The 26845-nt window shown below is 40.1% G+C and overlaps 1 protein-coding gene across 5 annotated transcripts in view; it reads left to right on the top strand.

Moving 5' to 3' along the window:
• Window positions 1-26845, top strand: part of VRK1 (VRK serine/threonine kinase 1) — an 88467-nt gene that overhangs the window by 17113 nt on the left and 44509 nt on the right. For 4 of the 5 annotated variants that reach the window (XM_027572157.1, XM_027572156.1, XM_027572155.1 and 1 more), the window contains exon 2: window positions 23794-23958. In XM_027572157.1, coding sequence (XP_027427958.1) covers window positions 23794-23958 — 165 coding nt within the window. Of the gene's footprint in view, window positions 1-17725; window positions 17783-23793; window positions 23959-26845 lie in introns of those variants that run through there. The other variant, XM_027572158.1, reaches the window with a different exon arrangement.

Here is a 26845-nt window from a genome sequence, read left to right as displayed (position 1 = left end):
TGTGTATTTTCTAGCTCTTTGAATTTGGCTAATCCGATAGCTTAAAAATGTGATTTTAATGATAAATTAAGCCTTACTGTAATTTTATTTTTCATTTTATTAATGAAGCTGAGCCTATTTGCTGTTGATCTTCAGGGTATAGTGTTAGTGAAAGAAATCATGGTGACAGACAAGTATATAATATTTTACCTCTTAACCTAAGACACAGGTGATGCAGATAAATGTATTTTATTTGTTGTTTAAAAAGAAAAAAATGAAGGATAAACTAAAAACTAACAAAAGCAGTTACATGGAGGGAAAGGACAGGAAGACTGGAGAATGAAAGCTAGACTTCTGAACACATCGTGTGTTGTTTTGATTTTGGAAATGTAAATGTTTTACAAAATTATAAAGATTCAAAGAGAATATGTATCAGTTAAATATTTAGGTTAATGTTCTTTGGAACCAAGGATTTTAACAGAGAATAGAGACAAATATAAAGGCAAAGAAGTTAAGCAAAAACCTATAATCCTAAGTTTGAACAGGAAATATCGATATAAACTTGTGATGTATTTTCTCTTTGAAAAAAATTCTAGCTTTGTCCACTCAAAAGATCTAGAAATAATGACAGTTGGGACCAGTGAATGTCGTAGGGCCCAGATTTTGGTCTCTAATCCATTTTCCACTAAAAGAAGACAGGCTCTTTGTAGAAGTGATTAATTTTAGGTTTGGGACAGGAAAATGAGCCTGAGGAACCTGGAACATCTTATACTAGAAAGCAAGGAAAACGTCCAGGACTGTTGGGGTTGAATCAGAAGGATATGGTGGCCAACCCAAAGGGCTTCCATTGTTCAGTGCAAAAGGGAAAAGAGCAGCCCTGGCTGCAGAAGCTGTCTGACATTCATAGACAGGCCATGTCCTCCGGTTAAATGTAAGCAATCTCACAGAATACCTCAGATGGGGTTTCACTCACATTATGATAAAATGAAACCAGGCACAAAGCCAAGGTCTCTGTGTTGTCCACAAAATTCTTGACCAAAATGAGTGATGGCTGCTTCTTTACCACTTACAGCCTTATCTTCATTCTAGTCTCCCCTCCCTGACATACCCAGTCATAGAATTACCCCACTTTCTGACATCCAATTTAGGGAAACTCCTGCTTCCTTAGGTTCTCCCCCAAATTACCCAGCCAAAGCCTGAATCCTATAATAGATTCTTTTTAACATTCTCTTACTGAGCCACCCTAGTGTTGTTCCCTTTGGAATGTGTTCTCCCAACTGGTTTCACTGTAGGTGTGTTCCTGGTGTTCACTGAAGGGCACTGACACCAGATTGATGACAGAGCAGTTTGGGCAACAACAGTAACAAAAGATGTTGGGGAACACATTCAGTGACAGTAGAGGGACCCAATCAGCAAAATTCACAAAGGGGGAAATTTTACAAGACAAACGACAAGGGAAGGGAAAAAAAATAAAAGAGAGAGGTGGCATTTGTCCATTAAAGAGATTCAAAGACACATCCACCAGATGCAGCAAGTAAAAAATCAGCTATAAGGAGACACTTCTTGAGACAATTAGGGAGTCTTTAAACTTGTTACTAGATGATATCACAGAATGATTGTCAATTTTGTTAGATGTGATGATATTTAGTGACTATATTTTTATTTATTTATTTATTTAAAAGATTTTATTTATTTATTTGAGAGAGAGAATGAGAGATAGAGAGCACGAGAGGGAAGAGGGTCAGAGGGAGAAGCAGACTCCCCGCTGAGCAGGGAGCCCGATGCAGGACTCGATCCCAGGACTCCAGGATCATGACCTGAGCCGAAGGCAGTCGCTTAACCAACTGAGCCACCCAGGCGCCCTAGTGACTATATTTTTAAAAAAGTAACAGAAGAATTTGCGTATGAAACGATATGATATGTGGGGTTTACTTTGAAACCGTCTGCAGGGGTGAGTGGATCGGGTTTAGGGAAAAAACAGATTGGCCTTGTGTGAATAATTGTTGAAACTGGGTGACGTGTATGCAGGAGTTCATCATACTGCTTCTCTACTTTGTATGGTTTTGAAAATTCTCCTAGTAAGGAGTTTCTAGAAGCCTTTTGTATTTCTTTTTCTGTGAATTTCCATCTGCACCTCACTTCTCCATTTTTCTGTTGGGTTTTTGTCCTTTTTTTTAAAGAAAGGAATCTTTAAATACTAAGAAAATTAGCCTTTTGTCATGTTTTATATATTGTTTTCATTTGTCTTTCAGGTTTATGCTACTTTTAACCTGTGGAGAATTTTTAATTTGTCAAACAGTATGGCTTGACTTTTATTTTGTTGTCTCGAAAAACCTTCTTGTCTCTGGGACTCTTTAAAGTTTTTCTTTTATGTTTTCATGAAAACCCTTTTAATGACTGGAGTACACTTCTGATATGCTCAGACTATTTGGTCATCCTAATTTACTTTCCAAGTATTTAGAGCTATTCTCCCCTCGAGCCCTGCCACAAGAATATATAAGGAAAAATGTTGTGCAGTTGCTATCCTGTGTAGATTTAAATGTGAACACCCAGGGAATTAACTGTAAACAAAGTCTGGTTGTTAATTTTGTCCTCAAATAGGAAAACTAATGGGAAATCTATCATTTACAAAATTACCAAAACATGCTAAGTGCTGTATAGACATATTAACAGTATAGTTTAACCTTTTCCAATTTTAGAACAGTTTCAGTGTTTGCTTAACATAGAGAATCATTCCCTTGTAGCTCCTTTTGTAGGGCCTGTGGGTCACCTCCCTTTGAAGTCAGCATCTTTAGACTTGCTCCCTTCTTAGATGTCATGCCTTTGTATGGCCAGAGCAGGAAGTACCCAGCGTCTGCTCTCTGTAGGACGAATGAATGTTACTGGAATGTCTTCTTCGAGGTTGGTTCCTGGAGACCTGTTAGGACTCCAGGGATGGATCTTCTAACCCTCACATCTAAAGTCAGAAAGAGAGGTGCACAGCAGGACCTCACCGGATCCTTCGCCTTTCCAGGGAAGGGGTGGCAGCAAGGCCTCCTGCCCTTATGTTTGAAATTGGACCATCCTGTGTATTTTCAGTTGAAAATTAATTCTGCAGTTAGTGCTCCTCTTTTAGAACTCTTAGAAATCATTTAAAGGAAATTAAAGTTGAGGAAATACACTTGATATACTGTATTTTAAACATTTTATTCGCTGTACCAAAAAATGTTATAGTGTAATGTAAATCAGTTTCCCACTACAAGTAGAAAACATTCTGACTAGGAAGAAATTTTTCTTCTCTGAAAATACCCACTTTCTTTCTCAGAATTAGAAGCGTGAGTCTTCACCTAGTTCTTTCCAGCGTAGGTGTGAAAACCTGACTAGTGTGACAATTGCTTCCAAAGATGGTGTCACAGTTTGAGTTAGCTTGATGTTTTTCAGGAATAAGCCTATGAATTTATAGGATCATTATCTCTGGAGGTTCACTTCTGTATGCTCATGGATGGTTGTGCTGTATCTGACTCTTGTTTTGTTAGTGTCCCTACAGGTACCATATAGCCGTGAATGCTTTTCCTACTTATGTTCATATGCCTGGTTCTCAGAGTGAGACCAGGGGGACTGATTGATTGGGTGTCCCTAATAGGAACTCACAATTAACCTTCCTTTGTCACAGGTTTTTATGTTAAATGGTATTGATAATAAGTATGTTGTTATTCTATGGATCTCCTTACAGTTCAGGATTTGTGGGGATAAAAAAAGTAAGTATATGAAGACCCTTGGTCTGATTGGGAAGAGGCTATATAAACTCAAGATGCTGTATTTTATTTTTTAGATGATTTCTTAGCAGTAATCAAATGCATTAATCAACTTCTGATTAGCTGGCTCATTTGTAAGAGAATTGTCTTTAAGTATATTGCTTTCAAATTGTTCCTGATGTAATTTATAATTTAGCAAAAGAGGTGATGAAGTTCTTTGTTGACCGATTATCTCTTGTTTGCTTTTATTCTTTGACTTACTGTAGTTTGGCAGGAAGCCATTTATACCAAAACATGTAATTACTTTTTAATCCCAAATAAGTTTGAAATGTAAATGAGTGATTTTTGATCTGGGATATGAGGGGATGGGAAAAGGGTGGTTTTTTGGGGGGGCTCCTCTTGAATCATTCATTCACTAATTTGTTTTTTTCCAAGTTCTGAAATGAACTGGAGGGAGCTTTTATTGACATCCTCTTATACAGTAGGATTGTGTGTAACAGAGCTAGTATGTTGAAAATGAGTGACTGAACTGAACGTAGAGAGGAACATGTGCTGGCTTATCTAGATCGGTGGTCCAGTCCGTGTATCACCTCTTCTGTGTGGCATTTCAGCACATGGTTGCGGGGCTCTTGTGGAAGAGGCCCTTTCTGTTTTCAGAGTTCTGCTGGCAATTGCCATGCGTAGCCAGGACTCAGAGCTGCTGCCGTAGACCATGATACTTATGTAATTCAGTTTATAATTTTGCTCTGAACTTGCGCTAGTTGAAAAAATGAGAAAACACGGGGTTTCAGAGATCTTCCTATCTTAAAAACTTGCAGCCCACTGGAAGAGGCACTTTCTCCTTGCCCTGAAACCAATAGAGTTTGGTTCTGTAGATGTCTACAGCTGCTCACTGTTTTTAATAAGTAGTTTTATCAGAGGATTCAGAAACATTCTTTACCTGGAGGGCTTTTTATTGATCCTTGTTTGAAGCTGATGATATAAAAATCCTAACCATATGAAGGTGTTTCTGCATGAAGCTAAATGCAGCTTCTTGAGGCCAAAGATTGCATTTTATCCATGTGCGTTTCCAGCTCCAAGCATCAGTTTCTGGCACATATTTTGGAGGTGTTTCATAAATGCCTTTGGAATAAAGGAGTTCAAATATTAAATATTCTGATTCTGGTTAACTAAATTGTTGTAAAGATAGAGCTTAGAAAATGTAGAGTAAGAGATGATTAGCATGTTTCCTAGACCATCTGTCACTAATATCAATTGTTTCTGCTTGGCACTGAAGACTTGTTTGGGGGGTGGGGGGACGGTAGTGCATGTAAAGTTTAAAAAAAATCTAAAAATCCTCTTAGGTTATTCTGTACCCCTCTGTTTGGTGGCTAAAAGTCAGTGCAGTGTTTAAAAAATTGACATTCTTATTATCTAGGAAGGATTAATGCCAGTCATTGGTTTTTCCAATAGCAACACCACTGTAATAAGTGGTAGCTATTTTTGTTTTGCCCCCATCCAATATGTTTGATGGATTCACCAGAGCTAGCCTTTGAAAATGTAAGACAGGGGTGCCTGGGTGGCTCAGTCGTTAAGCGTCTGCCTTCGGCTCAGGTCATGATCCCAGGGTCCTGGGATCGAGCCCCGCATCGGGCTCCCTGCTCCGTGGGAAGCCTGCTTCTCCCTCTCCCACTCCCCCTGCTTGTGTTCCCTCTTTCGCTGTGTCTCTCTCTGTCAAATAAATAAATAAAAATCTTTAAAAAAAAAAAAATGTAAGCCAAAGCATGCTACTTCTCTGTGCAAAACCTTCCTAGGATTTCCCATCTTCCTGAGATCCAAAGTCAGTGTCCTTACAGTGAGTGGCCTGTGTGTTGGGCATGACCACCAGGCCTGTGCTCTTTTGTATCTCTGACATCAGCTAGTGCTCTCCCCTGGCGGATTCTTCTCCAGGTGCACCCACCTCCTTGCCACTTTGGCTTCCAGAACAAGTTGGCCATACTCTTGCCTTAGGGCCTTTGCACTTGCTGTTCCCTCCATGTGGGATGGTTTTCCTCTAGACGACTGCATGGCCAGCTTCCCTCACTGTGTTGCAGGTCTCTGCTTAAGTGTCGTTTTCTCGTAAGGCTTTACCAGATTATCTTTTACATTTTACCCCCATCCCTCTCCCCTCTTCCTACTTTATTTTTTCCCTTAGCACTTATTACCATTGGACACTGAGCATGTTTTAATTTTTAACAGTTTCTCTATCTTAAATTTAAAAAAGCTTAATGAGGGCAAGAATTTTTGCCTGTTCACTGCTTTATCCTTGTGTTCTAGAACAGTTCTGGCACAGAGTATGCTCAGCATAAATATTTGTCAAGCAAATGGATTAATGAAGCAGGTACTATACATTGGAATAATACAGAATTGCATGGAACTCAGTATTATTTTTATTTGAAATTAGAGGTGTAGCATGGTAAAATTTTTATATTTCCTGTCAAAAAGTTACAAACCGTTCACTCTAATAGCACTACTAAATTACTTATATTAAAGTTAAAGGGAGAACAGGGCCTCGTCCTAGGCTCTACTTTTTAGGAATGGAAGCTGATCCATTATAAACCCATTCCTACCTTGAGGTGACATTAGTGACAAAGGCACTACAGAAGCACTGAAGATTTTGAATTTATAACAGGCTCACATAGTTTAGCCTATGGATGGAGTGGATTCTGAGAATGGAATAACAGACATTAGCAAAAAATATCAAACATGTGAAAGCTTTGGTGAGAAACAGGTCAATGGGAGGAGAATTCTTGACTCGTGTTCAGAGTATGATTTTTATTTTGATTGAATTATTGTGAATTAAAATGCAAGCATAGGGGCACCTGGGTGGCTCAGTCGGTTAAGCGGCTGCTTTTGGCTTGGGTCGTGATCCCATGGTCCTGGGATCGAGCCCCGCATCTGGCTCCCTGCTCGGCGGAGAGCCTGCTTCTCCCTCTCCCTCTGCCTGCCACTCTGCCTGCTTGTCTGTCTGTCTGTCTGTTGAATAAATAAATAAAATCTAAAAAAAAAAAACAAAACAAGCATAATACATGTCCCCAAATCTTGTAAAAGCGTGTTTCCCCTTTTGCTAATGTCAGAGTCCTGAAGTGGCCTGTGGGGCTCTGCTTAGTGTGTTCCTCCTGTGTTACCTGGCTCTCCCCTCCTATTTTCCCCTTGCTCCCCCCACGTAAGCCACACTGGCGTACTTCTTCTTCGGTTGCCTGGCGTGCTCCTACCTTAAGATCTTTGCACTGCTTGTCCCTCTGCTCACAATATCCCCACAGACACACCACCTGTGAGTCTGCTCAGATCTCGCCTACCTTCTCCTTGAGGCTCATGTGCCCCCTGCCACCCTGCTCTCCCTGTCCTCTATCCCCCTGGTCTGTTACTTTCCTTTCCTTTCTTTTCCTTTTTTTTTTTTCTTTAAAGCATAGCACCTACATTTTATAAAATACTATATAATTTACCCATTATGTTTGTTTGTTTCTTTTTCTAATATTTTTTTCTGCTAGAATATGTGTCAAACAGCAGGACCTTTGTTCTTTGAGGTCAAGTAAGTATTTATTTATTTATTTTTAAAACTTTATTATTATGTTAATCACCATACATTACATCATTAGTTTTTGATGTAGTGTTCCATGATTCATTGTTTGTGCATAACACCCAGTGCTCCACGCAGAATGTGCCCTCTTTAATACCCATCACCAGGCCAACCCATCCCCCCACCCCCCTCCCCTCTAGAACCCTCAGTTTGTTTTTCAGAGTCCATCGTCTCTCATGGTTCCTCTCCCCCTCTGACTTACTCCCCTTCATTCTTCCCCTCCTGCTATCTTTTTCTTTTTTTTTCTTGACATATATTGCATTATTTGTTTCCGAAGTACCGATCTGTGATTCAACAGTCTTGCACAATTCACAGCGCTCACCATAGCACATACCCTCCCCAATGTTTATCACCCAGCTACCCCATCCTTCCCACCCCCCACCAGTCCAGCAACCCTCAGTTTGTTTCCTGAGGTTAAAAATTCCTCATATCAGCGAGGTCATATGATACATGTCTTTCTCTGATTGACTTATTTCACTCAGCATAACACCCTCCAGTTCCGTCCACGTCGTTGCAAATGGCAAGATCTCATTCCTTTTTATGGCTGCATAATATTCCATTGTGTATATATACCACCTCTTCTTTATCCATTCATCTGTCGATGGACATCTTGGCTCTTTCCACAGTTTGGCTATTGTGGACATTGCTGCTATAAACATTGGGGTGCACGTACCCCTTCGGATCCCTACATTTGTATCTTTGGGGTAAATACCGAGTAGTGCAATTGCTGGATTGTATGGTAGCTCTATTTTCAACTGTTTGAGGAACCTCCATACTGTTTTCCAGAGTGGTTGCACCAGCTTGCATTCCCACCAACAGTGTAGGAGGGTTCCCCTTTCTCCGCATCCCCGCCAACATTTGTCCTTTCCTGACTTGTTAATTCTAGCCATTCTGACTGGTGTGAGGTGGTATCTCATTGAGGTTTTGATTTGGATTTCCCTGATGCCAAGCGATGTTGAACACTTTTTCATGTGTCTGTTGGCCTTTTGGATGTCTTCTTTGGAAAAACGTCTGTTCATGTCTTCTGCCCATTTCTTGATTGGATTATTTGTTCTTTGGGTGTTGAGTTTGATAAGTTCTTTATAGATTTTGGATACTAGCCCTTTATCTGATACGTCATTTGCAAATATTTTCTCCCATTCTGTCGGTTGTCTTTTGGTTTTGTGGACTGTTTCTTTTGCTGTGCAAAAGCTTTTTATCTTGATGAAATCCCAATAGTTCATTTTTGCCCTGGCTTCCCTCGCCTTTGGTGATGTTTCTAGGAAGAAGTTGCTGCGGCTGAGGTCGAAGAGGTTGCTGCCTGTGTTCTCCTTTAGGATTTTGATGGACTCCTGTCTCACGTTTAGGTCTTTCAACCATTTGGAGTCTATTTTTGTGTGTGGTGTAAGGAAATGGTCCAGTTTCATTCTTCTGCATGTGGCTGTCCAATTTTCCCAACACCATTTGTTGAAGAGACTGTCTTTATTCCATTGGACATTCTTTCCTGCTTGGTCAAAGATGAGTTGACCATAGAGTTGAGGGTCCATTTCTGGGCTCTCGATTCTGTTCCATTGATCGATGTGTCTGTTTTTGTGCCAGTACCATACTGTCTTGATGATGACAGCTTTGTAATAGAGCTGGAAGTCCGGAATCGTGATGCCTCCAGCTTTGCTTTTCTTTTTCAATATTCCTCTGGCTATTCGGGGTCTCTTCTGGTTCCACACAAATTTTAGGATTATTTGTTCCATTTCTTTGAAAAAAGTGAATGGTATTTTGATGGGGATTGCACTGAATGTGTAGATTGCTCTAGGTAGCATTGACATCTTCACAATGTTTGTTCTTCCAATCCATGAGCATGGAACGTTTTTCCATCTCTTTGTGTCGTCTTCAATTTCTTTCATGAGTATTTTATAGTTTTCTGAGTACAGATCCTTTGCCTCTTTGGTTAAATTTATTCCTAGGTATCTTATGGTTTTGGGTGCAATTGTAAATGGGATCGACTCCTTGATTTGTCTCTCTTCTGTCTTGTTGTTGGTGTATAGGGATGCCACTGATTTCTGTGCATTGATTTTATATCCTGCTACTTTACTGAATTCCTGTATGAGTTCTAGCAGTTTTGGGGTGGAGTCTTTTGGGTTTTCCACATACAGTATCATATCATCTGCAAAGAGTGAGAGTTTGACTTCCTCTCTGCCGATTTGGATGCCTTTGATTTCTTTTTGTTGTCTGATTGCTGTGGCTAGGACTTCTAATACTGTGTTGAATAGCAGTGGTGAGAGTGGACATCCCTGCCGCGTTCCTGACGTTAGGGGAAAAGCTCTCAGCTTTTCCCCATTGAGAATGATATTCGCTGTAGGTTTTTCATAGATGGCTTTTATGATATTGAGGTATGTACCCTCTATCCCTATACTCTGAAGAGTTCTGATCCAGAAAGGATGCTGTACTTTGTCAAATGCTTTTTCTGCATCTATTGAGAGGATCATATGACTCTTGTTCTTTCTTTTGTTAATGTATTGTATCACGTTGATTGATTTGCGGATGTTGAACCAACCTTGCAGCCCAGGGATAAATCCCACTGGGTCATGGTGAATAATCCTTTTAATGTACTGTTGGATCCTATTGGCTTGTATTTTGGTGAGAATTTTTGCATCCATGTTCATCAAGGATATTGGTCTGTAATTCTCCTTTTTGATGGGGTCTTTGTCTGGTTTGGGGATCAAGGTAATGGTGGCCTCATAAAATGAGTTTGGAAGTTTTCCTTCCATTTCTATTTTTTGGAACAGTTTCAGGAAAATAGGTATTAATTTTTCTTTAAATGTGTTTGATAGAATTCCCCTGGGAAGCCATCTGGCTCTGGGCTTTTGTTTCTTGGGAGATTTTGGATGACTGCTTCAATTTCCTTAGTGGTTATAGGTCTGTTCAGGTTTTCTGTTTCTTCCTGGTTCAATTTTGCTAGTTGAATACATCTCTAGGAATGCACCCATTTCTTCCAGGTTATCTAATTTGCTGGCATAGAGTTGCTCGTAATATGTTCTTATAATTGTTTGTATTTCTTCGGTGTTGGTTGTGATCTTTCCTCTTTCATTCATGATTTTGTTGATTTGGGTCATTTCTCTTCTCTTTTTGATAAGTCTGGCCAGGGGTTTATCAGTCTTGTTAATTCTTTCAAAGAACCAGCTCCTAGTTTCGTTGATGTGTTCTACTGTTCTTTTGGTTTCTATTTCATTGATTTCTGCTCTGATCTTTATTATTTCTCTTCTCCTGCTGGGTTTAGGCTTTATTTGCTGCTCTTTCTCTAGCTCCTTTAGGTGTAGGTTAGGTTGTGTATTTGAGACCTTTCTTGTTTCTTGAGAAAGGCTTGTATTGCTATATACTTTCCTCTTAGAACTGCCTATGCTGTATCCCAAAGATTTTGAACCGTTGTGTTTTCATTTTCATTGGTTTCCATGAATTTTTTAAATTCTTCTTTAATTTCCTGGTTGACCCATTCATTCTTTAGTAGGATGCTCTTTAGCCTCCATGTCTTTGAGTTCTTTCCGACTTTCCTCTTGTGATTGAGTTCTAGGTTCAAAGCACTGTGGTCTGAAAATATGCAGGGAATATCCCAATCTTTTGGTACTGGTTGAGACCTGATTAGTGACCTAGGATGTGATCAGTTCTGGAGAATGTTCCATTGGCACTAGAGAAGAATGTGTATTCCGTTGCTTTGGGATGGAATGTTCTGCATATGTCTGTGAAGTCCATTTGGTCCAGTGTGTCATTTAAAGTCTTTATTTCCTTGTTGATCTTTTGCTTAGATGATCTGTCCATTTCAGTGAAGGGGGTGTTAAAGTCCCCCACTATTATTGTATTGTTGTCAATGTGTTTCTTTGCTTTTGTTATTAATTGCCTTATATAATTGGCTGCGTCCACGTTAGGGGCATAGATATTTACAATTGTTAGATCTTCTTGTTGGATAGACCCTTTAAGTAAGATATAGTGTCCTTCCTCATCTCTTATTACAGTCTTTGTTTTAAAATCTAATTTGTCTGATATAAGAATTGCCACCCCAGCTTTCTTTTCTCTAGTGCTCTGAAGATATCATGCCAGTCCTTTCTGGCCTGCCAGGTCTCTGTGGATAGGTCTGTTGCCAATCTAATGTTTCTACCATTGTAGGTTACATATCTCTTCTCCCGAGCTGCTTTCAGAATTTTCTCTTTGTCTCTGGGACTCGTAAGTTTTACAATTAGATGTCGGGGTATTGACCTATTTTTATTGATTTTGAGAGGGGTTCTCTGTACCTCCTGGATTTTGATGCCTCTTTCCTTCCCCACATTAGGGAAGTTCTCTGCTATAATTTGCTCCAATATACCTTCTGCCCTTCTCTCTCTTTCTTCTGCTTCTGGGATCCCAATTATTCTAATGTTTCGTCTTATCGTATCGCTTATCTCTCGAATTCTGCCGTCGTGATCCTGTAGTTGTTTCTCTCTCTTTTTCTCAGTCTCTTTATTTTCCATCATTTGGTCTTCTATATCGCTGATTCTCTCTTCTGCCTCATTTATCCTAGCAGTTAGTGCCCCCATTTTTGATTGCACCTCATTAATAACCTTTTTGAATTCAAGTTGATTAGATTTTAGTTCTTTTATTTCTCCAGAAAGGTTTCTCTAATAACTTCCACGCTTTTTTTAAGCCCAGCTAGTATCTTTAAAGTCATGATTCTGAACTCTAGGTCCGACATCGTACTAATGTCAGTATCGAGTAGGTCCCTGGCAGACGGTACTACCTCTTGTTCTTTTTGCTGAGGTGATTTTTTTCGTCTTGTCATTTTGTCCAGAGGAGAACAGATGAATGAAAGAAGAGAATGCTAACAGGTTAACAACGTCCCCAGCAAATATACTGTATACAAATCAGATAAGACCTGAAACCAGGGGAAAAGAAAGGGAAAGAAACAAAAAAGAGAGAGAGAGAAAAAGAAAAAGAAAAAGATAAAAACAAACAAAAACAGAACAAAACAAAAAAAACCAGAATACGATCAAATATGATCAGGCTAGTGCATAGAATAGTGCCACACACTAGCTTTTGGGCATATTTTGGTCTGTTAGAAGAAAGTGCCTCCTAAAATTTTAAAGAAGGAAAGACTTATATATGTACAAAATAAGGGTTGATATAATGAAGGGATGGAAGATGACTGTAAAGATGAAAATTATAAAAGGTTTTATAAACGGAATTGATAAGTTGTTTGAAAGAAGAAAGAAGATTAAAAAAAAAAGAAAAGAAAAAAAATGGGAGAGACTGTGATCAGGCAGGAGACTAGAACAAAGCCATACACTAGTGATTTAGGGTATATTTTGATCTGTTAGAAGAAACTGTATATCAAAATTTTAAAGAGAGAAGAACTTATATATATATGCCAAAAATAAGGGTAACTACTATGAAGGGATAAAATATGACACTAAAAATGAAAAATAAAAAATGTTTTTTTAAGAAAGGGATTGATAAGATGGTTGAAAAAGGGAAAAAGAAAAATTCAAAAAAACCCAAAAAAGTTAAAAAAATTAACTTTGAAAAACTAATGAATCATGGTAAAAAAGCCATGAATTCTATGTGTAGTATTCCCCTAGCGCTGGAGTTCTCCCGTTCTCCTTGATCGGTAAACTTTGTCTTGGCTTGCTGGCTGTTCGTGCTGATCTTCTGGGGGAGGGGCCTGTTGCCGTGGTTCCCAAATGTCTTTGCCGGAGGCGGAAATGCCCCGCCCTTGTCCTTCGGGGCTAAGCAAGCTGCTGGGGTTTGCTCTCAGGAGCTTTTGTTCCCTGCAAGCTCTCGGTACAGCTTTGGAGGACCAGGGTGAAAATTGTGGCCTCCCACTCTCTGCCCGGAGGAGCCGAGAACTCGGGGCCCCGCTCCTCCGCGCGCCCCCAGAGAAAAGCAGTCAGTCACTCCCGTGTCCCCGGTCTCCGGCCGCACTCCGTGCTCACCCGGCCTGTGACCGAGCATGTCTATCTCTGGCACCCGACCCGGTGTGGAGTCTCCAAACCCAGCAGATCCCTGCGGTGCGCTCCCGCGCCGCTCCTCCCGGGGGAGGAAGGGGAGTCTCCCCGGCTCTGCCGCTTGTTGGGTCCCTGCTGGAGGAGCAGTGGCCCGACTGGGCCGCGGATCACAGTTTATGGCAACCCCGAGCTGAGCGCCTCGGCTCCGTCTCTGCAGCCGGCTTCCCTGCTTCGATACTTGGGAGCTCTGCCACACTCAGGCACCCCCCGGTCTTTCTGTGACCCCGAGGGTCCTGTGTCCACACTGTCCCGCGAGGTTTCCACCTCCCGCTTAGCCACTGGAGCGACGTCCCTCAGCGGAGCCGACTTCTAAAAGTTCCAATTTTGTGCTCCGCGGCTCTAGCACTTGCCAGAAGCGGCTGACTCAGGCCCCCTCCCCCGCCGACTATCCTCCCGAATATCGCCTCGGATTCACTTCTCCGCACGTCCTACCTTCCAGTAAGTGGTCGCTTCTCTGTTCAGGGAGTTGTTGCTACTCTCTTCCATCTCCTGTTGAGTTCGTAGGTGTTCACAGTGCTTTGATCCCTCTTCAGCTGAATTCCTGAGACCAGACGAAATCCAGGTCTCCTACTCCTCCGCCCTCTTGCTCTGCCCCTCAATTCTCAAGTATTTAGAACAGTGCTTGGCACATGGCTTATATTCAATAAATATTCGTTAAGTGAGTGAATGAATGAATGTAATTCATGTAATAAATTCACATAATTCCTAGTTAGCCTTTATTTATTGCTGTGATAACTAGTAGATTTCTGTACAGGCATACCTTGGAAATACTGCAGGTTCCATTCTAGATCACCACAATCAAGCGAATATTGCAATAAAGCAAGTCAAATGAATATTGGGTTTCTTAGTGCAAATATAAACATTATATTTACACTGTTCTGTAGTCTGTTAAGTGTGCGATAGTATTATGGATAAAAAAACAATTATATACCTTAATTAAAAAATCTTATTGCTAAAAAATGCTGTGGTCTGAGCTTTCAGTGAGTCGTAATCACTGATCACAGATAACCATAGTAAATAAAATAATAATGAAAAAGTTTGAAATACTGCAAAAATTTCCAGAATTACACAGAGACACGAAGTGAGAAAATGCTGTTGGAAAAATGGCACCAATAGACTTGTTGTGCAGAAGGTTGCCACAAACCTTCAATTTGTAAAAAAAAAAAAAACACAGTATCCGTGGAGCGTAATAAAGCAAAGCGCAATAAAAGGGGATAGGCCTGTAATTAGCATCCGTTAAGGACAACCTTTGAAATAATACCACTTGTAATGCTTTTCCAGTTGTGGGTGTGCACATGTGCAGGGGAAGGGTGATTCCATAGTCACCAAGAATATATTGGTATTATACTAAGTCTGTTTTACCTATTGGGTCTGTAAAACTCTTTTCATTCTTTTTTTAATTGTGGGGGGAAAATAACAACATAGAATCACAAAATTTACCACCCTAACCATTTTTTAGTGTACAGTTCAGTAGTGTTAGGTATGTCCACATTGTTGTGTAACCAGTCTCCTGAAGCCTTTTTATCTTGCAAATTTGAAACTGTACCCATTAAACAACAGCTCCCTTCTTCCCCCTCCCCTCAGCCCTGGCAACCATTCTATTTTCTGTTTCTATAAATTTGACTGCTGTAAGATACCTCATATTAGTGGAATCCTACAATATTTGTCTTTTTGTGCCTAGCTTATTTCACTCAGCGTGTCTTCAGGATTCACCCATATGGTAGCAGGTGTCAGAATGTCCTTCCTTTTTAAGGCTGAATAATACCACATTGTATGTATACACCACATCTTGTTTATCAGTTCATCTGCCCATGGACGCTTGGGCAGTTGGAAGCAACTTGGGTTGCTTCTTTCTACCTTTTCGCTGTTGTCAGTAGTGCTGCTGTGAACATGGGTGTGCAGCTATCTCTTCGAGACTATAAAGTCTTTTCTTGAGCTCTGTTAGCTTACAGGAAAAGTATATCAACCAGTTCTATTTTTGTATATGCCTCCATCTTAATTTCAAAGCTCTTAATTTTATTTCTAAGATCTTAGGTTTATTTAACAGCATGTTTTTTCTTTTATGTTATTTATTTTCACATTATAAAATGTATATTTTGGTGTAAGCTGGGGAAACGTAGGTGGTCTGCTTTTTTAACACGATTCACCCCTGGAAAACTGTATGTCAAAAAGCAGGACAAACTCCTTGAAAAAACAAGCTGTTACTCGTATTTCCCAAATTACCTAGACTGTGAATGGCCTAAACCATAGAATGAGCACCAGGATACCACAGTAGCAAAGGAAGAGAATGTTTCCAGAAGGAAAGAATGAACAACAGTGTTGTATTCTGAGCAGGCAGATGGGAGGGTGCGCTGTCATTTGGATTCAGTGCCCTTAGCAAGAGCAGTCGGAGCGGAACCTGAAGGTGAAGTCTGGACTGAGCCAGGTTGTGGCGCCAGGGAGGGAATGGAGAGGTTAGTAGGGGCATGTGATTATTGAGACATTTGCATGAAAGGAAGAAGAAAGTTAGGATGATAATGGGGAGGGACTAATTAGTAGTGTTTTATTAAAACACTAATTTACTTAAAACACTAATAATTAGTGTTTTAAGTCCTAAGAAGGTGGGAGGGGATGGGATACAAGGCAGAGGTAAAGGACCTGACATTCGGTAGAGGAGCAGAGCTTCCCTGAATTGTGATACGAGGGACGAAGGATAGGTTGGATGCCCCAGGTGGGCTTGATGTGGGTGAAGGTGGTATATAGGTTTGGGTCTTAGAAAGATAAAAGAATTCCCCCCCCCAAAAAAAAAGATAAAAGAATTCCCACTTAAAACTTCAGTTTTCTCTCTGAACTGGGAGATGAGGTCATCTGTTGAAATTTATGAGTTAAGAAAGGGAAGGACGGTTTTGAGGAGAATAAACAGGGTTCGACAGTCATTGTAGAGAGTGGGAAGAGCTGTCAGTTGCCAGGCTTATAGAAGGAGGGCAGTGTCCATTGCAGTTGAGTGAGGTACATTAAGCATAAAGTTAGACATCAGATACTTGAGAAGAAAAACCCTTTTTGCTGTTTAATTTGACACATTTATTGAATTCCTACCTACTGCATGTGTTGGAAGACAGTTCTAATATCCAGGGAGCTTAGAAACTTACAGAACATTTATTACATAAAATAAGAGGTGAGAACAGTCCTGAAACTTCAGAGATCAGATTTGATTGAAGAAGAGAGAGATCTTTGGGTTTGGAAAAGACCTAAGTCAATGTAGATGGGGGAGGGCGAGAAAAAGCTTTACACCGCTGAGTGGAGAGAAGAATCTGTAGGTACCATGTTAATGGATGGAATGGTGTAGGCCAGTTTGTTCAGAATTATCCCTGAGTCAGTGTGTCTCCATGCAGTTTAAAAACATCAGAGAAGCTTGATGATTTAAAGAAGATTCCCTAAAAGTATGTGACCACCCCCCCCAGGGGAGCTTATGTGCATATCTATTGTAGGGGAACGTATGACCAGCCATCGAGTGTATAACAGGCTTTATTGCTGTACTGTAAATCCCCAGTTTGGATCGGATGAATTTGTAGAGCTCATCAAGTGTAATTGATACTTTTTGATCCATTCAAGCTTTTTTTCTGTCTTGAAAATTATTCCAAATTTGAATCCAGGACTTGAGAAAAATGTCAGTTGTCTAAATACAGTACCATATTGTGATAAATATAGCTATTGAAATTTAAAAAATCTCTTCACAAAACTTTATTTTAATATTCACAGCAGAACTTTTTTGGGAATGTTATCTGAGAAACAGGACCATTTTATTATCAGAGCTGACTATTAATTAGGTTATTGTTTCAGATATAAAAGTTGATCTGCCACTGAAATTCTATTTGAATATGTATAGTTCCAAGCTTGCTTTGTGTATTTAATAACTTTAGTACCATAATTACTCTGTTTACAATTAAATTTTGGTGAATATGCTAATACGGAATATGGCAGTGAGTGATTTCAGCAAAGGGCAGTGCTGATTTGCATCTTGATGTGCTTTTCACTTGCATCTGCATTTCATTTACTATCACTTGGAAAAGAAATGGTCAGATTATGTAATGGATTTTGTGACAGTGAAGTTTTCCTTTTCTTAGAAACCTCTCTGTAAGCTACCATAATAGTGGATTTGCTTTGCTCCAAGTGGGCAGAAGTGATGCAGAAAGGTTGAATTTGGTTGAGGTTTGTGCCCTCCAGTGTATTGTTTAATAGAAACCTAATGTAGGTATGGGTTTCTCATTAGAAGAAGCCTATAATGTATTGAGGCGATTGTAGAATTCAAATTAGTGTTTTAAGTTCTTTAGGAACGTCACTGAATAATTGAGGCAAATGCTTATGGTTGTAAAACTTAACAGTTTTTGAGCAGGGGCTTCTGGTGTTAAATACTTCTTTCTTCTTTTCAGAAATCACCTGAAAAGCAGCAAGGAGATTGAGAAACACAGCTCTCATATTCTCTGAAAGTAGGAGACTTCTGTGACCCTGAACCAGGAAATAAGACGGGTGGCCAAATGCTGTGAAAGTGAAGTGGGGGTGTGGTAGGACGTGGAAAGGGGACACTGGCGGGGCTGGGACACAGACCTCAGGCCAAGCTGGAGGAGGGGTGTTCACCAGAGTCAGTTGGGGCACAACCGATAAGCCTTTATTTAGAAGAATAGGAAATGGTGTTCTGGTGTTGGCAGAACAACTTTATATGAAAAAAAGGGAAAAAAAAGGAACAACGTTGCGTGAACTTTTTTTGTCCTTAGTTTACTTAGGCCGTATGGTGTATTTAAGTTCCTTGAACCCTGTGGATCTCCCTAATGTGCACGCATGACTGAGGAAAAGAAAAGAAACTGGATAACCATTTGGAAAATTCTGGATTCCTCTGATTATCTTATACCAGTATAAGTGTAGATAAATCAGAATTTCATCAGCCAAATATGAAACCATAAAAAAACTAAAAGAAGACATGGGAGATATTTGAAAAGAGTAATTTGACTGGGAGGGGACTTTGCAAGGATGACATAAAGTCCAAAAGCTAAAAATAAACAATATCAAAATATAAATAGGGAAGACTATTTGCAATATAAAGAGCTAATTTCTTCACTAGAGAATATATAGGAAGTACCTATAAATAAAAAAGCAAAAGGCAACTGATAGTTCTTAGGAAATGAAGTACAGATTTTACTTAGTGCGTGCGCGCGTGTGTGTCTGATTGGACAAGCTCATAGAGTATGAAAAGATTCTCAGTTTCTGTCCCTTGGTGATTGTTAACTATAGGAACAGCAATTTTTTAAGGCTTAAAACCATAAAATATTTCACAATACAGAAGACCTTATGAAGCAGATACAGACCTAATGAATTATAAGGTACTGTTAGAACTGCCACCCACATCATGAACTAACCACCTGCCCGGCCTCATCACAACTTTCTTACACTTCCTGAAAGTAACTTTTGTCTTTAGGGCGATCGCTGCCTTTTTTTTTTTATTGGTTTACCACGCAGATATGCATCCCTAAACTGCGGTGTAGTTTTGCCTGATTTTCTTTTGTTTTGGATATGTTGTTTTAAGTCTTTCTGCATCTGGTTCTCTTCTCTCCCGTCTCTTCTTTTTTGCCCTTTATCTGTTGAAAAAATGGGATTATATGTACTCTAGGGTTTCTCACCCTTGGGACTTTGCTGATTGCATTCCTCTGCTATAGTTGGTCGTGTTCTTCTGTTCTTTTCATATCCTGTGAATCGATAGGCTTGATCAGATTCAGGGTCTATTTAATTTTTTATTTTTATTTTTTGGCAAGATTACTTCATGGGTAGTGGCATGTACTTTTATCAAGAGGCGTATAATATGTCTGGACATCTCTCATATTTTGATGTTAGTAGCTATCAGTGCTCAGTGTCTAGATCCATTAATTCATTAGGAGGTGGAAATGGTGTTAACCTAAAACCATTCTTATTCATTTATTAGCTGAAATTTTTCCATAAGGAGAAATTTCTCTTCATCTAATATTTGGTTACCCAGTGGTACAATTCATATAAGAAAGAAAGGATAAATGCTTGATTCTTTTCCTTCCTTTTTTTTTTAAAGCAGCTTTCAAAATTGAGTGGTTTCCTATTATTCTCTAGAGGTGACCGCTTAGGGTTTCTTAACTATTACAAACTCTTGGATTTACCCATTTTATGTGTTTTAATCCATAGCAGTTATTATCTTTATTGACTCAAATTGGCCCATCTTTGGTCAGTGGGAACACCTAAGTTGGTTCCTTAGACATATCTGACATCACTCTAGTAGTTTCTGATAGCTTCCTTGACACCTGGAAATGACAAGATGTTCCAAGTCTGTCTTGTACATTTCTGGCTCCACATCTGGAATCAGTCCTCTCTTCAAGGAATCTGGTTTCTTTGACAAGAAACAGTATTTTTAAGAATACAATTTGTATACTAGAGATACTCATTACTACTGGGTTGGTTATTTGTTTCTAAGCTTTTTTGTGGCTAGGCCTAGGAAATGCAAAGGGTGTGTGTGTGTGTGCGTGTGTGTGTGCGCGTGTGCACGCGCATGCGTGCACTTTGTAAAAAATAAAATAACCTCTGAAAACTATTTTCAAATAAAGCATTTTTAACCTCTTCTGTCATCTGTATCCCCTTTCTTTCGTATTTGAATCTCAATTTTTAAGGATACAAGGGGATGGCACAATTAAAATATCACATAGTTACTCATTTGCATTATTCCACAGCTATGTGTACAGTAACCTTAGTTTACAAAACCAAGTATCACTTATAGTATGATTCCTGGAGAGCTGGGTGTTTTTGCGTATGTTCTCCCGTGTTTTACAGTTGTACCGTATCCCCTTCATCAGGACTGTGCCCATTATATATTGTGTCTTCTCCTTAGGGTCCTTGTTGAGTCTTCTACAAATTAGTACCTGCTTCCTGCGCACCCTCAGTTCTTACAGCGGTGTTTCTTGAGGCGTTCTGGATACCTGAGGCTTGTTCCTGGTGGATGTTTCTTGAGGCGTTCTGGATATCTGAGGCTTGTTCCTGGTGGATGTTTCTTGAGGCGTTCTGGATACCTGAGGCTTGTTCCTGGTGGATTCTTATTCCCTTTTTCCATGCGGAGAACACACTGGTCTTTATACTTGAAATTTAACTGAGTATAAAATCTTCAGTTCTTGTTTTGTCTTAACTGCGTTACTTCCCCTTTTTTTTCTGGCATAAGTGTTGCTGTCAGAGTGATGACAGTCTTATTTATTTTCCTTATAAAAGATCTGTTTTTGGCCAGGATGCTCAAAGAACACTTTCTTTTTCGTGGAGTTCTGTAATTTTACTAGGTGATGTCGGAGTGTGGGTTGTCCTGGGCTGATTTCTCCACGTACTGTGTAAGGTGTGACCTTTCATTTTGTAATTTCACTTTTTTTTTTTTAAAGTTTAGGAAAGTCTTCTTTGATTAAAGCATTTTTAGTATTCTGTTCCCTTGCTTTGAGTTTCTTTGTTGTATGTTCACTGGCTTTTCTTTTTCTGCATTCTAAATCTATGATTTTCTCTTGAAATATTTATCTTTTTCCCCCTTTTTGATTTTTAAATTTTTTTCCTTTTCACTTTCTATTTTTGTTAAGTCACTGTGTTTAAATTGTCTTCAGTCTGATGTTCCTTCTAGCTTAGTTTTCATCTCTCAAATGATTGTGACTTTTTAGTTATTTCCTTCTATCACTTGGTCTCTGAGTTTTTCTAATTCTGATCTCTTGTTAATCTTTCTATGTAAAGATTTTTAAGCTTGTTTTGAAATATTGGTGCATAGTTCTCAACTTTTTGGCAAGCATGTTTTATGTATTTTTCTGCAGGGATTTTTTAAAAAATTTCAATTTGCACGGGACTAGGCCTTGATCCTTTTTTGTTGCTGAGTTTTATAAGCAATTATTTTTCTTCTATGTGCAATTAGTTCTAGATGGTATAGTTCAGGTTGACTTTATGTCATTTTCTAGAGCCTCCTCTTTTGTTTTGTTTTGTTTTGGTATAGTGTTCCAAAACAATGGAGGCTAACTTACAGATCCACTTTTGTGTTTGAACCTTCTTTTTCCTTTCTTTGTATTAGCTTTGTGATGCTGAGTTTGGATTCCATTCCCAGTTGTTTCTTGTCCACCTGGGGAGGTTTTGACCTGAGAGTGTTTTGGCTGGTTGGTCTTGCAGAGTTGTGGAGGCCAGCCTGCTCCAGCCCCTCCAGCAGAGCCCCACATGATGCTGCTGCTGGAGTATGCACGGCCCTTCCCAGCTTGGGCTGCTGTTCCCACGTTGTCTCTGTGCTTCTGAGAAGTAACTTGGGGATTCTTAGATTCCTCAGAGACACCGCCCTCGCTTCTGCTGCTTCCCTCACAGCTGCTGGTAGCACGTAGGTCACCTTGCTGTCTGAGGCTTCTTCACCCACTCCCATTTTGGGGTTTGTGGATGTAGGGAATACTGTCGCTTAGTTTTGTTGTAGATGTTGCCCGTCGGGTTTGAGTCCTGCTCTCTAGTTGTCCTATTTGGTTTTATGGGGAAATTTGGGGAGATTAAACAGGTGCGCTGCCAGTCCCACCATCTCCAGTAGCAGCGAACCTTTGGAAGCAGTGGTTTGTTCAGGGCTTCGGGAGACTCACGGTGATGGCTGATTCTGTGGGACTGCTTTTAGGAAGGAAAGAAAGTCATTCCAGAATGTATTAATTGTTACAAGTAGGCTATAGGAATAAAACTCAGAGTAAAAGCTAACCACTTAATTTGGAGGAAAAACACTTTTTGTTGACTACAATTTGTATTGAGTAGAAGGTGAGCTAGCATATTTCATCTGAAATATGGTCACTTTTGGAAAGGAATTCCAGTAAAACACAAAAGATAGTCTGGTTACTATCTTGAGTTACAAAAAGAGGAAAAATTTTTTTTTAACTCATTTTAAATTGTCTTGACTACTATAAGGAAATCATCAAATAGGAGATTACTCTGATGATTTGTTACAGTGGGGTAAATTTAGAAGGCATCCATTTTAGTATTTGGAAGTGCTATGCCTTGGTTCTTTCTTTCTTTCTTTTTTTTTTTTCCCCTGTTTTTTGGTTTTGGTTATTTCTTGCACTCAGTCTACAACCATAGCTGTAAAAGTCACCTTGTCTGGTGTATTGAGTCTGGTCTGTTACGGTTTACACTGAAATTCCGTTCAGAAGGATTTTATAATGATTAAAAATACACATTTAGAGAATTGTTTGATAGGAAGAAATAATAGCCACATTCATTTATTTTGAAGATGTTTTGTTAGAGAAGATTTAGACAATGAAGAGGGATTGGTATTCTATAGGACAAATTAAATTTAAAAATCCCCAATAAGTTAATAAAGAGCATTTGCATATATGGAGTTTATGTATGTGGTGTGATAGTGGCTGGAGATTTGCTAAAAAAAAAATGCCCCTCTAGTATTTTGTATATGTACTTGGAATATCTAGGCTCCAAAGCAAACCACCTTATGTAATGTAACAAACCTGTCTTTCACCTGAACAACCATTTCAAGTGTTGCAGATTGTAGCCTCTGAGAAAGTATTTGTTTTAAATATTTATTTATTTGAGAGAGAGAGATCATGAGATGGGGGAAGGGGCAGAGGCAGAGGGAGAAGCAGGCTCCTTGACCGAGGGACTCCATCCCAGGATCTTGGGATCGTGACCTGAGCTGAAGGCTAATGCTTGATTAAGACTGAGCCACCCAGGCGCTCACTACCCGAGAAAGTATTTGTTTTAAATCTTTTTCAATCAGTAGTGTCGAACTGAGAGTTTGAGTCGCCCCCCCCCCCCCCCGGGGGGGGGTTCTTTCACTACATCTCAGGGCAGTTAAAGCCCAGAGAGAAGTGACTTGATCACAGTCTCCAGACTAACTGGTATCATAGCTGCACTGGGATCTGGGGCTTTTGAGTCTAGCCCAGGGCGGTTTTTACCATAACACGCTGTTTTCTCTGAATGTTATGTTAACCTTGGCCGTGAGTGAGAAAGGTGAATCCAGATTCACTGCCAAGGGGTGAGAAGGGAAGCATAGAGCACTGGGAGTCACCAGCTTGGCCTTGTCTGTGAAGCCAAATGACCAAAGAGCCACTGTTCCCTTGTCACTGTTTTGAAAGGTCCTCTCCTTCACTGTGGTGACTTTTGTAATTGTGGGCGGTGGTGTTGAGGCTTTGAAGCCAGAAGCCAGGTTAGTCCTCAAGAGCAGATTTCTGTTGCTTTGCCACTTTCTAGGTACATAGCCTTGGACAGCTTGCTAAACTTTGCCGAGCCTTCATTTCCTCATCTGTAAAATGGGGATGATAATGTAATCTTCACAGAGATGTGAGGATGGATCGGGGCCTATGTGTAAAGTATCTCCTGTCATGTCATAAATCCTTGTCCACATCTGAAAAGTACCTTTGTAGCACAGAGCTTTCCTTAGTGGAAAATGTTTTCAGCATTTTGAGGATTAGAATTCTGAGTGTCGCTTTCTTTCATTTTATAGTGAAAATGCCTCGTGTAAAAGCAGCTCAAGCTGGAAGACAGGGACCTGGAAAGAGACGACTTGCAGAACACTTTGCAGCTGGGGAGATAATCACTGATATGACAAAGAAGGAGTGGAAATTAGGGTCGCCCATTGGCCAGGGTGGCTTCGGTTGTATATATCTTGGTAAGTGTACCAGTCCGAAGATTTACATGTTTCTTATCGAAATAGTTTCTCAGTTAGGAGCTTTTCCAGGATGTTCCTAATTATCTATATTCAACTTAATACTGTATGATTTGGCAAAGATGCATCAATGACACAGGAGTGGAAAGAACGGTAGTTGATTTAATCACAGTAGGAAGAGAGGGTGATATTATCCTTTAGATTTAATTTTATTATCCTTTAGATTTTTAAGAGATTCTGTATAATCTTAACTCTTCTGAGACCCGGAGAAAGCCATGGCCATCTTTCTTTCCCCACCTCCACTCAGTTGGGATTTTATTCCCTCTGTTTTGGTTTAATTTGGAGATTTTCAGATAACAGGTATGGATTTTTTTCTTTCTATATAACCCTAGTAGTTATTGTAGTGGAATTGAGAGAATGACCTAAAAATTGCATACTAGGCCTGATTAAATGTGCTATTAATTAAGATACTTAGCCTGAAATTTTGAGGGACCTATGTGGAACCCTGAGTTCTATAGGCTAACTAAATTGTTGATATAAAAATATTTTACCTGATTGTTTCTAAAGCTGACTGCTTCACCCAGAGTATTAATAGTGATATAGTATATTTCAGGTTTGCTTTTTTTTTTAAATTTTATTTTATTATGTTAATCACCATACATTACATCATTAGGTTTTTATGTAGTATTCAATGATTCATTGTTTGCGTATAACGCCCAGTGCTCCATTCAATATGTGCCCTCCTTAATACCCATCACCAGGCTAACCCATCCGCCACCCCCTCCCCTCTAGAACCCTCAGTTTGTTTCTCAGAGTCCATAGTCTCTCATGGTTCATCTCCCCCTCCGATTTCCCCCTCTTTATTTTTCCCTTCCTACTATCATGTTTGCTTTTGAAATTTCTTTCTAACTTTTCCATCATAGGCCCTTATTCCACCTCTAATCTTGATTTAGTTATTTACTTAATTATTTAATTTCTGCCATGAGGTTTATAAAATTTTATTTTTAGTAAAGGAACTCTTTTTTCTTTCAAGCAACATCTTACTCAGGATACTAATATTAGTTACTAGGTCAGCATTAGTAGTGGAAACTTCTTAGCTCTGAGATTCTTGGGTCCTACTCTGGGCCTAGGAATCAGACGCTGTACGTAGGGAGAGGGCCCAGCAAAGCAACTGAACAAGTCTCCCAGGTGATTCAGATGCATGCTGACGTGTGAGAGCCACTGATGGAGATCAAGAGCTCTTACTCAGGTGGGTCCGACTCCCAACTCCTCCAGAACCAGCGGGGTGTAGGGTTAGCTGCAGTCTCTAGGGGTGTGTTCATGAGACAGCTTGAAGCCCAGTGCTCTACTGTACGTTGTAGATTTCTCTAGGTCAGCGGCACCTGTCTTTGGGAGACAGGTATTGATTCTTTAGGTTTGTTCAGGGCCAAGCCTGTTCTAGTAAACTAGGCTATCTGTTAAGGTGAAAATCCTCATAAACCAGGAAAGGTTAGTGGCTATGTTGGCCAGGTATATAGGTTTTGACCTTGTGGGTTAGAGATGGTAGATTCTATAAACTGTGCTGCAGAATGTGTGGACTTAGGACATCCCATGTTCAGAATGGGAACTTGAAGCAAGTAGGTTCTTCATTTTGTATTAGTTAATTTGCTTTTGTAACCTTTGGAACATTTGCAACTCGCATTGCATTTGTGCTATTTTATTGGTATTTATATTTATCATTAGAAAGTGCCATCTAATAGTACTATTTTTTAATATTCAATGATTTGACAGATTTCTGTAATAAAGCTTTGCTTTTGTAAAGCTGGATTGATCAATATGGATTTGCTTTAGTATTGCTGCCTCCAGTTTGTCTCTCTGTGCCCACTGATACACAAAAGCAGCCATATTCAAGATCATCAACGGTTTCTACTGATGAATTAAAGAGATTGCTTTTGAATTTTCTTTGGTTATTTTCTGCAGCATTTGCTACTGTTTATGTTTCCTTCTCAGAAAGATTGCTCCCATGTCTTTCACGGGAACACATTCCCTCTTGCTTTCCCGCTGCTTCTGGAGGTCCATGGTCATCCTCAGAGCGACTTCTGTGTTCTCCAACTTTTCTTCCTTGGCGCACTTTTCCTTCCATGTGTTTTCTCTGAGTGCTCTCATCGATTTCATGTCTGCCCTTGATGTCTTTTTACTGTCCACTTCCCCATCTCTTACCTTTAGCCTGGGACTTGATCTCCTGAGTGCGGGCCCACGGCCAGGGGCCTACAGTGCGCTCTCCGTGGATGCCTGCCGGCTCTCTCGTGACCAGGAGAGCCAGACACCGGAAGGCATTCTCAAGTCTTCCTTCACCAGCCGCCCTAGTACTTCTTCGTCTAGTCCAGCGGCTTTAACTCTGTGCTTTCTCTTCCTCTTTGCTGACCCCATCTTGGCGCTGGTCATTTTCAGGTCTTGTTGGGATCCTCACTGCGGCAGTGATTCTTCTCTGTTCGGTCTTGCCCCCTTGCATCCCACTGTTACGCTGTGGCTTGAGTGATCTAGCCTAGTTAAATTTCCAGAGTGGCTCCCCCCGGGCTGGGGATAAAAGTGCCAGTCATAGGAGAATGGCATACGAGACCCTCCCTCTGGTCTGGTCCCTATGTAGCTTTAATCTTCATCGGTCTTATTTCCTCAGGATCTGTGCTTCAGCCATCCTGCTGCCCTTTGCCTCTTGATCTCCATATGTGATGCTTCTCTTGTTTCATTTTTCCCAAGCTGAGGTTAGGGCAGGTACTGTCTGTTTATAGGCCCTTTGTGTTAACCCTTTCACAGTACGTTCCATGCTGTATTGAAATTACTTTTCTTTCTCGGCAACAGGGCATCTCTTACTGGGTTCCTAGTACCTGGCGTATTTTGTAGCACATAATGT

Source organism: Zalophus californianus, chromosome 6 (genome assembly GCF_009762305.2).
Source record: "Zalophus californianus isolate mZalCal1 chromosome 6, mZalCal1.pri.v2, whole genome shotgun sequence".
In the NCBI taxonomy this organism is placed as follows: domain Eukaryota; kingdom Metazoa; phylum Chordata; class Mammalia; order Carnivora; family Otariidae; genus Zalophus; species Zalophus californianus.
The sequence above is the reverse complement of the archived record's forward strand: the minus strand, read 5'-3'. Positions and strand labels throughout refer to the sequence as shown.